The sequence below is a fragment of the Sarcophilus harrisii genome, chromosome 1 (genome assembly GCF_902635505.1).
Source record: "Sarcophilus harrisii chromosome 1, mSarHar1.11, whole genome shotgun sequence".
Taxonomy (NCBI): domain Eukaryota; kingdom Metazoa; phylum Chordata; class Mammalia; order Dasyuromorphia; family Dasyuridae; genus Sarcophilus; species Sarcophilus harrisii.
Genome location: NC_045426.1, coordinates 667,443,538 through 667,459,039, shown reverse-complemented (window position 1 = coordinate 667,459,039; position 15,502 = coordinate 667,443,538). Strand labels below are relative to the sequence as shown.

Genomic DNA, 15,502 nt, shown 5'->3' with positions numbered 1-15,502 from the left:
GACTTAATTCCTGATTAGCAGAAATACTTAATGAGAAAGGAAACAACTTGGACCTTTCAGAAAGGTAGTTTGTTGATTTTGTAAGAAAGGGGAAAAATATGAATAGCTGATCCATTGTTGCCCATCAACTAGTTATACCACTAGTGCATATTTTACAAAAGCAAGTCCAGTAACAGTTGATCATCACATAATCTTGTTCCAGTGTTCATTGTTCTCTTAGTTCTACTCATTTCACTCATCATCAATTCATGTAAGTCCCTCCAGGCCTCTCTGAAATCATCCTGCTAATCATCTCTTATAGAAAAATAATATTCCATTACATTTATATACCATAATTCAGTCATTCCCCAACTGATGGGCATCCACTGACTTGCAGTTCCTTGCCACTACAAGAAGAGGTGCAGCAAACATTTTTGCACATGTGGGTCCCTTTCCCCTCTTTTTATGATCTCTTTGTAGTGAGACTGCTGGATCAAAGGGTATGCATAGCTTTATAGCCCTTTGGGCAGAGTTCCAAATTGCTGGTTGGATCATTTTACAACTCCGCCAACAATTCATCAGTGTCCCAGTTTTCCCACATCTCCTCCAACCTTTATCATTATCTTTTCTGTCATCTTAGCCAGTCTGATAAGTGTGAGGTGGTACCTCAGAGTTACCTTAATTTGCATTTGTCTAATCAATAATGATTTAGAGCATTTTTTCTTATGACTAGAAATGGCTTTAATTTCTTCATTTGAAAATTGTCTTGAACTGAAACTTCAAAGGAAAATGGACAATAGAGGGAGTTAAAAACTAACACTTACAACACATTTACTATGTACCAAACATATTAAGGACTTTTTATTTGGAAAGGCTTGAATCAAAATGGGAGAGGGGAAGCAGATGTTCTCCAGTTGATAAAGAGATTATTTAGAGGCAAGGTTGATCTGCTAAGGACAATGATCTTTGTATTGGAAAGATTAAAAAAAAATGGCTTGATACTACCCATGAAGAGTAAAAAAACTTAGTACAAGAGCACCTACTTGTTCTTGATGAATTCCAACTTGATGAGTGACTGCTTGATATGGTCAGATGAAATATGTTCTAAGGTTCTGAGCTGGCAGTGACAGTTATCATTGTTGAGCCACTATTAGCGTTCCTTAAAGTTTGGAAAATTGAAAAGATACTATGGGAATGGTGCTGGGGAAATGTCCTAATGGACAGCTACTGGTTAATGATTCCTGGTGAAATTATTGAATGCTTTATTATTATTCTTTTTAAATAATATAATATTTTAATAGCATTTTATTTATCCAAAAATATGCAAAGATAGTTTTCAACATTCACCTTGGAAAAACCTTTTTCTAAATTTTTCTCCTCTACTTCCTTCCCCCCTCCCCAAGATAGGAAACAATCTGATCTGGGTTAAATGTTTGCAATTCTTCTCAACATAATTCCATATTCATCATGCTGCACAAGAAAAATCTGATCAAAAGGGGAAAAAACAGCAGCTCTCCCCCCCCCCCCAAAAAAAAAAAAAAAAAAGAAAAAGTGAAAATACTAAGCTTTGGTCCATATTCAATCTATTGTTTTCTCTGTGTACGGATGGCTCTTATCACAAGTCAGTTGGAAGTCCCTTGAATTGCCTCATTGTTGAAAAGATCCAAGTCCATTACAGTTGATCAGTAGACAATATTGTTGCTGTGTACAATGATCTCCTGGTTTTGCTCATTTCACTTAGCTTCAGTTCATATAGGTCTCTCCAGGCCTCTCTAAAATCATCCTGGTGATCATTTCTTAAAGAATTATAATATTTCATAACATTCTTAACCATAAATTATTAGCCATTCTCCAACTCGTGAGCATTCACTCAGTTTCCATTTTCTAGCCATTACAAAAAGGGCTGCCGAAGACATTTTTGTGCATGTGGGTCCTTTTCCATCCTTTAAGATCTCTTTGGGATACAGGCCCAGTAGAGATACTGCTGGATCAAAGGGTATGTACAGTTTGGTACCCTTTGGGCATAGTTCCAAATTGCTTATAGAATGCATTAATCGTTAAAGGAAGAGTTAGTGAATATCTTGAAAGTGATGCTCATGAAAAGACAGTATGGCTTCATAAGCAGGTTATGCTAGACTAACCTTCCTTTTTTGACATTACTGTAATAGTATTGTTTTCTGGTTTTTCAGCAAAGCATTTGTGTGTGTGTCTGTCTGTCGCTATTGGGATTAAGCAACTGTGTGATCAGGGTCACACAGCTAGGAAGTGTTAGTGGCTGAGGCTGGGTTTTAACTCAGGTTTTCCTGATACTGGGACTGGTACTCTATCCACTGCACCATTTAGCTGCCCCTACTAGAGATGAGGTCTAAATGACAATATAACTAGGTGGTTTTGAATAGTAGATGCTATCCTGTAAATTGTGCCTATTTGTCTTGGTTGTGCCTTGCCTAGGAATCATTTAAATTTATTATCAGTATTTTTTTTCCCTTGCTTCCTGAGTTTAGTTGCATTAGTAAAGAGTTGCTGATTCTGATCCTTAATAGAAAGCCTCACTGAACCTGGGTCTTTTTAAGAGAATTGTAAGAGATGCAAATTATTTCTTAACTAGGATTGAATAGAGGATCCAAACTGTACTGTTTGCTTTTAGATTTCTGGTTGAATGAGAGAAGCCAAACGACTAGTAATGTTCTTTTTCTTAATATACCATCTGAGGTCATGCAACTGTTAAGTGTCAAGAGTCCGAATCTGAACCTAGTGCTACTACACCTGATGTTAGATATTAGTTAACTGTAGCCTAGCTTTTGTGCTAAATTTTAAACTTTCTCCTTTGTAAAAAGTGATGATGAAACCTGCTGTACTTGCAGAATTGTTGTGAGGCTTAAATGAGTGGCACTGAAAAATACTTTAAGAACACTGTAAATTTCATTTGTTGATATTTACATTATTCAGTATCTGACTGGCACCTTCTCTGTTCATGGACTGAACCTTGCCTAATTCTCTCTCCAGCCCCTCCTCATTCCCCACTTACAGATTAGGTAATTACCTGAGGGTGAAGTTCATTTAAATTACCTCTCGTTTATGTCATACTCATCATTTTTCAGTCATATTCAATTTTCTCTGACCCCATTTGGGGTTTTGGAGCAGTTTGCCATTTCCTTCTCCAGCTCATTTTATAGATGAGGAAACTGAGACAGACAGGGTTAAGAGATTTACCCATGGTCACATAGCTGGTGTCTGAGGACAGATTTGAATTAGATCGCCCTAACTCCAGGTCCAGTGTTCTATCCATGGTGCTACCTAGCTGTATGATAGTATTAGTCCACAAATCATGATACGTGGTGTGCTTTGCTTCAACTAACATAATAAACTCAGTTGCAGTTGGCAATAAGAGTTATCTAGATTATTTTGAATATAATTGAATAGATGAAGTTCTGCCATAAATTTTGAACTTAAAATGTAAGGGTGATGTGAATACTTATGTCTTAAAACCATGGTTTCTGTCAAGTCCAATGTGATCATTATATTTCTCTCATTTATACAAAGTGAGTTAATTATTAGAAAAAAAGAACTGGTATAAACCAAGACTAGTAGGGGAACTATTTGGTACAATGGAAGGTTTTTTAAAAAGAAAGGAGGAAAGAAGTGTTGAATTAATGTGACTGGTTTAACTTATATCTGCTGTAAAAACTAGAACCCAGGAGGAGTGTTCTAGTATCTTCCCAGATCCTCCCTAAGGGTGGCAGAAACAGAATGACTGTCAGCATGCAGTGACTCAGATAAGACTGGTAGTAGAAGGTAGATCCTAAATTTTTTTTTTCTTTCAGAATTTAGTGTCACAAGAATTGGTGATAATTTGTGGAGGGTACTTCTTTGGAACTATTGAATCATTATAACATCTCTCCATGTTTCTAGGAAGATTTAGGATTATTATCAATTCTACCTTCATAACTAATAACACTGCATCCATCATCTCTTACCACATTCTTCTTTTCTGGAGTTATTTCACATTCTTCTTAAACCAAACTGGCCTATTTGCTGTTCCCCAAATTCAGTATTCTATTTTTCTACCTAGCATGCCTTTAATTCTCTCCCATTCTCATATTCTTTTTTCACCTCTGCCACTTTGATTTCCTTACTTCTTTGGAGACTCAATTCATGGACCTCCTCCCATGCAAAACATTTCCTCTTAACTCCCTAGTTAATGTTTTATCTGTCTTCAAGTAACTTTTTGCATAATCTGTTTACATGTTGTTTTCTGTCCCTGTTCCCATCATAGAAGATTATTGAGTATAGGGACTGTTTCTCCAGCACAAGCCTCACATATATTTTAACTCCACAACATCTCTAACATCCATTCCCTTTTCACTACTCACATTCATTATCTTAGTTTAGCTCTCATTACCTCTTACCTAGGTTATTATAATAGCCTCCTGATTGGTTTATCATAAGAGACAGGTAAGCGGCATAGTGGATAGATGACTTGGAATTGGAAAACCTAAGTTCAAATTTGAACTCTCCCTGGGATATATTCCCTTTTTAGAAAAAACCTTAATTCCTTCAAGACTCTCAACTAACACCAAGCTGCTTGAGTATTCCTGTCCCCCTTCCTTCCCAATTGCTAGTATGCTCCCTCCTTAAATAACCTGTTATTTTGTGTTTCCTGTGATAGAATACACTTGAGATCAGCAATGGGGGAAGAGGGGAGGTAATGTGTCTAGCACATAGTAGGAACTTAATAAATGCTTGTGATGATTGGATTGGACCTGATGGTTATATTGGAAGGTTATATAGAAGAATATTCTTGTTTTACTTGGTCCCAGAAATCAAAATATGGAGAAATGGGTAAAAATTTCAGAGAAGTAGATATTTTAACATAAAGAAAAATGTTCTTAGGGCTAATACTGAAATAGGCTTGTTTGAAAAGACATTTGTACATTATTAACTGGAGGCTTTGGGGTCTGGATAAATAATTGTTCTTTTTTAGTGGTTGCTGCTCAGGCATGGGTTAAACTTTTAAGTTCCTTTTGAGCTCTGGTAATCGGTAATGTTATATAATGTTTGGTGGCTTATAACAAGCTGGGAAAAAAACCCACAAAACTGTAAGTATGGAAACATAATCAAAAGAGATGTATCAAATCATTACTGTTTTGTTAAGGTTTGGGGCTTTTTCTTTTTTTCTTTTTTGGATGGAGATGTTAATTTGTTATACGGAACTGAACTTTCTAAACAGGCAGCCAAGTGGTGTGATTGCCCAAATCATTACAGCCTTGGCACTTTCTAGCAAGTCACTTAATCTTTTCCTGCCTCAGTTTTCTCCTCATCTTTAAAATGGGAATGATAATATCACCTCCCTAGGACTTTTGTGAGGATTAAATAAGATAATGTTTGTAAAATGCTTGGCATATACAATACATTTTTTCTCTTTGGCTTCCTTCCTTATTTCTTTCCCTCCCTCTGAAACATTTTAGACATTTGCCTAGAGGGCCAAAAGAGGCTCAATATCTTGCCCACAGCCAGTATATATATCTGACAGATTAGATTTCATATTTTTCTGATTACAAGGCAACCTCTATTCACAAATACTGCCTCCTATTCAGATCCATTTTTAAAATCACATGTAAATAATTTGAAGATTTTAATCATTTAAAAAAATAATCCATTGTGCTTTACCAAAATTTTAAGCAATGAGAGACCTTGTTGAGATATGCTTGATACTTGGTCTCTAATGTCAAACTTTTCCAGCAGAGAGCAACCAGTAAAGGTTTGGGTCTTCATGACATGTTAGGAGTATTTGGCTCAGAGAAGAAAGTACAAGAAATCCTAAGAGAATGATCTTCAGAATCTTTGACCTCAGAAAGCAGAATTAAGGAGAAAAAATACATGAAGTTAAGGGAAAACTTCCTACCAATTAGAACTTTCCAAGAATGATATGGGATGCCTGAGCAGGCCTGAGGTTTCCTTTTACTATAGGGCTTCAAGCAAAGTCTGTGGGGTCATTGATGGATGTGTACTAGAAAGGATTCTTTTTCTTCTAGGCTGGACTAGATGGCATCTGGAGTCCCTTCCAGTAATGAAATTCTGTGATTCTGATTTTGGTTTTCAGCTTTTGTATTCATTTCTTGAAAAAATATTTTTTGTTGCTGTCTTGTGCTCATTTTGGAACATAACCCTCTCCTCCCTAGTAAGTTATTCCTTATAACAAAAAAAAAAAAAAAAAAAAAAAAAAAAAAAAAAAAAAAAAAAAAAAGGGAAAAGAGCAACTGATCATAATTAATCATATCACCCAGAATTCCCTTTGTAAAGAAGGGAGGTTTTGCATTGTTACCAACAGATACTACTAAATGCGTGTTATCATAACATTTTAATATCCAGATTCTGCCTTCAAGAAGCTAGACTTCTGGGGAATGAAGGTGTGGAAGGAGCACATAAAGTAAACAATCATTAAAAGTACTCACTCTGTGCTAGATACTGTACTAGGTATACAAAACTTAAAATAGTCACTGTCCTTTTGGAGCTTCCTACTTCAAGGAGAAGATGTAGACAGTAATTTTTTTTAAAGTTTTATTGATATATTTTGTTTTTAAATTATGCTTACATGCAGATCAACCTATTCCATATGTAAACATAAAATACAATCTAAAGAAAGGAATGGGAGGAAGGAGGTATAAAATGTGGAGGGAATGAAGAAAAGCACTGCTGAGGAGGTGGCACCTGAAGCATGGTGCCTTGAAAGGGAGCCAGGCTTAATAAGCTGAAGGAAAGGATGGGAAGGGCTCTGCAGGGATGGAAGGTAGTGGGTGCAAAGGGGTAGTGAAGATGGGAATGGAGTGTCTTGTACAGGAAACAGTACCCAGGCCACTTTGGCTGAAATGTAGTACAAGAGGGAGAACACTGTTTAATCAGTCTGGAGAGATATGTAAAGTACCTAAGACACTAAAAAATAATGGAGTAGTTAGTATATCTTGGGAGTTCATTTATGTTAGGTGTTAGTACTTTTTCTGAGAGGCCCTAAGGAACTACTAAAGCTTTTTGAGTAGGGGTATTAGTAATCAGACTTATGGCCTGTGCTTTAGGAATCACTTTGGCAAACCAGTAAGCTGTTGTAGCATTCCCATTCTTTCACTTAACTTCAGTCTCTCCCTATCTATATTGCTTCCCTAGTGCCTACAAATAGACCCATATCTCCATCAAAAAAAAAAAAAAAAAAAAAAACCCTCACTTGATATATCCACTCCTGCTTGTTCTCTTCCATTTTTTCCATCTTTCATGGCTAATTTCCATGAGAAGGCTGTTTATAATAAATAGCTTTACTTTTTTCCCTCTGATTCTCCTCTTAACTCTCTAAAAAGTCTGCCTTCTTACCTTCTCATTCCATTCCAGGAAACTGTTCTCTCCAGAGTTATCTATGATCTTTTAATTGTCAAATCTAAAGGCCTATTCTCTGTCCTTAACCTTCTTGATTATTGAAGCCTTAAACACTGTGGATCACCTATTTCTCCTTAATCACCTCTAGATAAAAAGAGCCTATCTAGAGTAGGTATTACTATTATTAAATCTTCACAGCAATCTTGGGAATTGTTATCCTTATTTTACAGTTGAGGAAACACTGAGCTACCAAGTATCTTAAGGTTAGATTTTAACTCAGCGCTCAGTGCTCTAACCGTTGAGCATGTAGCTGCTTCCAGGAAGTACCAAGATACCCTGGTTTCCCACTAGGGGCATTTTCACTGGTTGTCTCCCATGCTGTGAATGCTCTGCTTTCAGGTCTCACCTAAAATCTCATCTTCTTTAAGAAAATTTTTCCTAATTCCTTATAATTTTAGTATCTTCCTTTTGATTATTTCCAATTTTACTTGTTTGTAACTTAGTTGCTTGTCATTTCTCCTATTACATTGTGAGGTCTGCTTAGCACAATGCTTGGAACATAGTACGTAGATTAGGAGGTTGGTTCAGAGAAGGAAAGTCTTTAGTGAAGGCAGGGAGGCCAATTGTTACAGTATATATACCATGTGAGATTTAGTTGGGGCTTGTCTGAATTAGGGATAGAAAAAAAAGGGGACAGATATGGGAGGATAGAATCAAACATTTTGGCACCCGAGGGAAAGAGTCACAAAAGACTCCAAAGTGAACCTAGGTAGGGGACTGGAAGAATTATTGTGTCCTTGACAAAAATGAGAAATTAGTAAGTTAAGCTAGGCTTTCAGAGGAAAGAACAAGTTCAGTTTTGAACACGTGGAGTTGGAGGTGTCCATAGGATATCCAATTTGAGCTGCAAAAGTAGAACCCAGGAGGCAGGTGAAAAATGCAGGACATGGAGGATGAGCTGGAAAAGGAAATTGAGGAATAAGGAGACAGGAGAATGGTATGGTGAAAACCAAAGGAAGAGAGTATCCATGAAGAATATGTGATCTAGAAAGATGAGATCGCAGAGAAAGCCTCTTGATTTAGCAACTAAGATATTGTTGATTATCTTGGAGACCAGTATGAGTGGAAGGCCCAGGTTGCCCAGGAACTGTGAAAGTGGTAGAGGATAGGAGTGTAGATAACTTTTTAGAAATAGAGCTTAGCAGAGTAAAGACTACTACCAGACATTAATAAATTGTTACTTAAAAGTTATTTTCAGGAAGAGAGAAATTAGTGTTTCTTGACTTTTTAAACTCTAACCACAGATAGTTTCTCTCTGGCATTTGGGTTCCAGGCTGCCTAAATAGTGGAGGTCTTCCAGTAACACCTAATGTGTGACTGAGCTTCACCTAGCTTCACCTAGGTCAAGGTTACAGTCACAATCATAATCATGGTCAGGAGTAGAAAGTATGTGTTTATAAGACTGGAGAACAAGGAGAGAAGGGAGCATAGGCATCCTGCTGGATAATGGAGATGAAAAATTCTGTCAGTGTCTAAGAAGCAAATCTTTACTTAGGGATTGCTTTCTGGTTTGAATTATGTAAGCCTACATATTCTTCCATTAGTGCAGGTAATTGAAAACTGACTGGATCTTTTTATGCAGGTCATTTCATTTGTTTTTCCAGTAATCTTGAGAAATTTAACTTAGGAATGTGTAGTTTAATTCATTAATCCTATTTTAGCTTACATATTCCTTACATCATGCTGGGAACTGGATTTACAAAGATAAAAAATGTCATATCCTCAGAGTCTGAGGGAGGGTCTGAGCATGTGTACAAAAATATATGGTATGAGGCAGAATGCAAATGGGGCAAAAAAGAGGTCACTGTCAGCTGGTATCATCAGGAAGGGCTTCATCAGAAAGTATAGAAGCTGAAGTGGGACTATAAGGAAGAACAATGTCAGTAGATGTGGAGATGAACTGTATATCTAAATAGAGGAGGTGCAGTAAGCACAGAGAAAAAGTCAAACAGTCCCTGTCCTTAAGAGTTTACCTTTTATTAGCATACAGCATGTACATGTATCTATATACATATGCCCATACACAGAGTCAGATAACTGTATACATGTAGATTCTGATTATGCAGAAAAAGATTGGAAAAACTATTCATCTATTTTAATTGAAATTGGGGAGGGATTAGAAACAGGTAGATACGCTCAGAGAAAGAACTCTGGGAGATGACTAAAAACCATTACATTGAATTCCCAATCCCTATATTTATGCCCACCTGCATTTTTTGATTTCCTTCACAAGCTAATTGTACAATATTTCAGAGTCTGATTCTTTTTGTACAGCAAAATAATGGTTTGGTCATGTATATTTATTGTGTATCTAATTTATATTTTAATATATTTAACATCTACTGGTCATCCTGCCATCTGGGGGAGGGGGTGGGGAGGGGTAAGAGGTGAAAAATTGGAACAAGAGGTTTGGCAATTGTTAATGCTGTAAAGTTACCCATACATATAACCTGTAAATAAAAGGCTATTAAATTAAAAAAATAAATAAATTTGAGGAAAAAAAGAAAGAAACAGGTAGATAGCCAAGTTAGTTTTAGATTATAAATGTCAGGGTAAAATGTTTATACTGTATAAACAGTGAGAGCCGCTTGGGGGGAGGGGGAGGAAAAGATGGGAAACAGGATCTGGTCAGACCAGTATTCTAGGAAGATTATCTTGGTATCTATACAGAGGATTGTTTGGAAAGGGAAGAGAATAGGGGCCAGTATTCCTAGCAAGGAGATGGGAAGAACCTAAAGCTGAGTGATGGTAGTGTATGCCAGAGTCATTATAAAAGAAGAATTCACACATTTTGGCCACTCTTCCTATTTCTGTTTCCCCCACCCCAAATTCGGGGAACACTAGTAAATTAGGTGAATGAGAGAGTGGTGGTAATAAGTATGGAAATAGGACAAGGAACTGAGATAGTTCATGTAATTTAACCCAAGTAAATCTATCCATCAGCAAGCATTTATCAAGCACACTCTGTGATACCAGTAGAAAGATGGCTCTTGCCCTCACAGAGCTTATATTCTAATGGGGAAACCAACACACAAAAGGAAACTGTAAGAAGGTTAGGGACATGCAGGTACTCTGGCTTGCAGAAGAATTAGAGCAAGGCAGAACCGAGTACTTAAGTGGAAATTCTGGCAGAGTCATCATCCACTCTTTGAGGAGAGGTCAAAGGGACAGAGAATTCTCTCAGTGTGTGAATTCTAAGGCTTAGAGTGAGGCTTTAGGATGAAGAACCTGGGCTGGGCCATAGTAGAGCTGTCCTGGTGAGAAATGAACTTTTCAGTGAGTTGTCAAAGGAATTTTCTTACATTCCATCTATTTTTTTTATGCTATGACTGTTACAACACATTTGAGGTAACAAAGCAAAGTGAGTGACTGGTTAAAGATGAATGATGAGCCATGGATGTTGAAGTAAAGAATTCGGCGTGCTTGATGCAAGGTTTACAAATTGTAAGGAGCTGTGCAGGGTTTGGTTTGGTTTGGTTTGGTTTGCACATGATTTAAACGTTTAACCGAAGCAATACTTATATATATTGGTGGTCTCTGCAATTTCAGTAAGTACTACTGATGAAAATCATAACCTATTTGCCTTCTTATTTTGAACTCAGTTCTTTCTAGAATGACAGCTTGCTTTTAAAATCCTGCCTCTTCAGTTTACTAGCTTTGTGACTTAGAAAATCACCTAATGAATCTGGGTCTCAGGTTTCCTTATTTGTAGAACAAGGATATTGGACTAGATGATTTTCCTATTCCCTATGCACGCACACACTCACACATGCACACTTTGAGAACTGCAGGCAACCCAGGAAGTCACAAAGCATAGTGAAATTGTTCCTTTATATCATGCATCAAGATGGAATTATCTTGATAAAAAATAACTATATGCTAACTCCCACAGAAAATGTGAAAAGCATATTCAGTTCTTGTTGACTCATTATTATACAATTCATAAGGGCACATTTCCCACACACTTACAGGGCTTCTAATCTGACAATTCCACAAATTGTGTTGGGAAAATTGTGATATATAGTGACAAAGACAGTGTTTTTACATTTGCAGTTCAGAGTGCCCAGTAGATTAACCAGGCCCAAAGTTCTTAAATGAATAGGATCAGATAAGCCAGATATGAGGAAAGACAAGTACACTGAGGGAGACCAGTGTGGTAGAGCAGAACCTTGCACTGGAGATCAGAAAATAGAGGTTTGAGTTTTATTTCTGCCACTTGATACCTTTTTGACTTTGGACCTTAGGTCCTTCCTTGGGGACTCAAGTTCCCCATCTGTAAAGTGGGGCTAATACTTTGTCAGTCTCTGAGTTTTGAGGATCAGATGAGATAATGGATGTGTTTTGTAAACACATCCATTATATGGATTATATAATATGAATTTTGAGTGCTTTAGTGTTATCATGTTTTCTATTTTTCAAAATGCCTTTATATTGAGTTGATATTCCCAATAGTCACAGTAGATGGAATATTTTTCAATTTCTGTTTTATAGATGAGGAAGTAGAGCTACAAAGAGGATGACATGTAAAAGTTGTGAAATTAGAACTAAAACTATTCTCTACCCTGTCTAGCATTGGATTTACCATTTTTACCACATTGTGCTGTCTTAGCCTCTTGCTGGTTGACTAAAAAGAATGTGAACTTTGTCAAAGGGAGAAGACTTATAATTAGGGATTGTTGGTTTCAGTTAAGTTGGAGATTTTAATTGTTTAGTTATAAAGAAAGGTTGAAAGTCATGTGGAAAGGGTGGAGATGAGCATTTTTAATAAGCTGATTCATAACATGGGGTAAATGTACTAAAGATATTCTTGTTTTTGTGTGATGCAATCTAATTAGTGCTGTTCTTACATGAATTCTTGATCTTACTGTAAATACAATTTGAAATTTTATAGATTGTATGATCAGCTTCATAAGATGTTAGTAACATAGCATACCAGTAGTGTAATTAGTATGGTTTCAAGAAACAATCAGAATACCTTTTGTGGTGTTTTTGAGATGAGTATTCTGATAATGTAACTTAGCCTTCGGTCATAAGTAATTTGCTTATCTAGTTATGTGTGCTTAGAACAACTTGATGTGAATAGATTTTTGAGAGGTAAAAAATGTTGTATGCTATCTGCAGTGCTCTTTATATAATGTCTGGGAGAGATAGAAAAATGCATAAGAAAATGTCCTTCACTTTAAAATGTATAAGAAACAGCCAATCACATACACAAAAAGTACATTTAAATTTATGAGAGAGGCATAAAAACCAGAAATTGTTTAAATGGGGGGGAAAGTTTAATGGAAGATATGGCATTTTGAACTGGATCTGGAAGGTGACTAATATTTCATCAGAAAGAGATCGAGACATTCTAAGATGAATATAGGTGAGCAGATGTAGAGGTAGGAAGTGTACTGAGGCAAGATCAGGTGCATTGGTTAGGCAAGTTTGAATGAAGAAGGACGAAACCAAGGAGATTCTTCTATTGTCATCGTAAGGAGTTTGAACTTTTATTTGGTAGAGAATAGAATATCATTGAAAGGTTTTGAATAGAAGCATATCCACCTCAAAGTTTTTATACCTTTTTTTTAGCTGAGGTTCTTTAACAGTAAGATTAAGAACAAATTGAAAGAGTAATGGAGAGGAAGATGTCACCTAATATTCAATTGTAATGTCTGAGATGCCTAAATTGTCTAGGCACAACCTGCACTTGTCGAAAATGTTCAAAATTATTTTCCCTGTTCCTTTTCCACATGCTCAAATAACAATTGCAAGAATATAGGGGTTGTATATATGGAAAATAAGTAATAAATTTCAAATCCAGTGGATTTACTAGTGAAAAGTAATATATGATACTTAAGGTGGGTAATATATGATACTAAGTGGCGCAATGGTTAGAATACTAGCCCTGAAGTCAGGAGGACCTGAGTTCAAATATGATCTCAGACACTTAACACTTCCTGGCTGGGTGACCCTGGACAAGTCACTTAACCTCAATTGCCTCAGCAATAAACAAATAAACAAAATAAAACTTAAGGTGGAAATTGAGTTGTGATCCAGTCTTCCCTGCTTGTAGAAAAACAATGCATTGTGTAGTTGTTTGAACACATCTTTTAAGATAAGGTGTACTAGCTTTATTTTTTTTTCCCTTGATAAATTTATTTATTTTTAATACATCTTGCTGTATGAAAAGTGTACTAGCTTTAGATCATAAATTTTTCAACTGACTTTTTACCATAGGTTAATGGACCTGATGGTATCCTGCAGAATGGTGCTGTGGATGACAGTGTAGCTAAAACTAGCCAACTGTTGGCTGAATTGAATTTTGAAGAAGATGAAGAAGATACTTACTATACAAAGGATCTTCCTGTGCATGCTTGCAGGTAAAAATCCATTCTGTTCCAAACTCTAGGAATGACAAACATCAAATACTGGTATTTGCCATAGTCATAAGAGAAAATTGTGGTGAAGTATTTTCCCAGGTGGTATGCTTTCTCTTTTAGAACCTGAATTAAAATCTTGGACTATAATGTTGCTTTTGTTACATACAGCCCCATCCTTAGGATATTTACAAGCTTAATGGGTTTGTACTGCAGACATTAAGAGGGTAGAAAGAGAAAATACCGTCATTAGCTGCCTTAAGTTCATACTAGTTCATAAGATAAAGAAATGGAATATCTTGCATACTTTCAGACAGAATTCAGGCTTTCCTTTCTGTGACTTCTTTTCCCTATCAGGGTTATCCTTATGATTCATTTTAACTTGCTTTCACCAGTGAAAATCTGGATTGATGGATAAAATCAGAGGTGATTTGTTTTACAAAGAGCTTGTCATAGAATTTTTGAAACTGATTAGTTTTCCTAATGGATTTAAAGAGTTGATTTACTTATATTTTCCAAATCTTTGAGTTATATTAAAATGCATGTGCATTTTGTTTTAAAGCCATAGAATGTCGATTTATGAGACTTTAGAATTGAGAATGTCAGCCAGAAGGGGACTTTAGTTTATATAGTTCTACCCTATAGTTTTACAAGTAAGAAATTAAGAAACAGAAACATGAACCTGCCTAAGATCAGGCAACTAGTCAGTGTTTGGACCAGAAATAGCATCAATAAGTATTTATTATAAACCAGACCCTGTTCTATCGGAAAGACAAAGAAAAAGCCCAAAACCTCTAACAGCATACAGTCTAATGGGAGAGATATCATATCAAATCAGAACATACAAATTAAATATAGAGTAAATGGAAAATAACCCTAGGGGAATGGCATTAGCAATTGGAGGGGATTATAAGAGTTAAGATTTGGGAGGGAGAACATTTCAGGGAAGGGGAATAGTGAAAAATGGGGTTCCTAGAGATTACCATTAGTTGAGCTTAGAGAATGTTAAGAAGAAAGAGGTACAGATTTAAAGAATCCAACTCTCTTTGGAATCTAATGTTTTGTTTTTGTTTTGTTTTTTTCCCCCTATCATACCATACCTACTGTTTCCTATACCCCATCCTCTATACACACTTAACACTTAGCTTTAACATTTTGATCTTTGGGAGGCTTCTTTTTTCAGAGCCTAAATGTGCACCATTTGAATTCTTCACAGGCACATAGTACAAATCAGAACTTTTTTGATGAAGCAGCACTGAATTATAAGCTCTTCTGGGTTGGAGCAGTGGAAGAGCTTGAACTTGAGTCTTACTAAATGAATTAGATTTGCAAGCAGTTAGGAATATTCTGGTAGAGTTTATAGGTCCAGTGAGATAAGGTGGGAGAGAACTTGACACTTAACTTGAGTTTCACTTCCTCTGTAAAATGAAAACTATACAGATCACAGTGTATACTTCCCAAGGTATGCTTTCTAAATCTTAAAGTGCTTTGTAAAATGAATATAAACATTATTGTGTAGCACAGCTTTGAAATTGGGAATACACAATATATTGAGTTTACAATTGACTCAAGATAAAGCTGACATTTTGATACACATACTTTGGAGTTAGACCATGGACTGTCATGGAAGATACTGTGAATTAAAGCTCATAGTCAGAATGGGATGTGGGGTGCCTTCTACATTTTATCTCAGCAGGTAAGAAAGCTGCACAGAGAAGGGGAATAACCTACATTCA

General features: G+C 36.3%; 1 protein-coding gene across 2 annotated transcripts in view; it reads left to right on the top strand.

Annotated features, from left to right (window-relative positions):
- UPF1 (UPF1 RNA helicase and ATPase) overlaps positions 1–15,502 on the top strand; it is a 55,397-nt gene that overhangs the window by 7,702 nt on the left and 32,193 nt on the right. For both annotated transcript variants that reach the window (XM_012542170.3, XM_031948175.1), the window contains exon 2: positions 13,627–13,769. In XM_012542170.3, the coding sequence (XP_012397624.2) occupies positions 13,627–13,769 (143 nt within the window). The remainder of the gene's footprint in view (positions 1–13,626; positions 13,770–15,502) is intronic.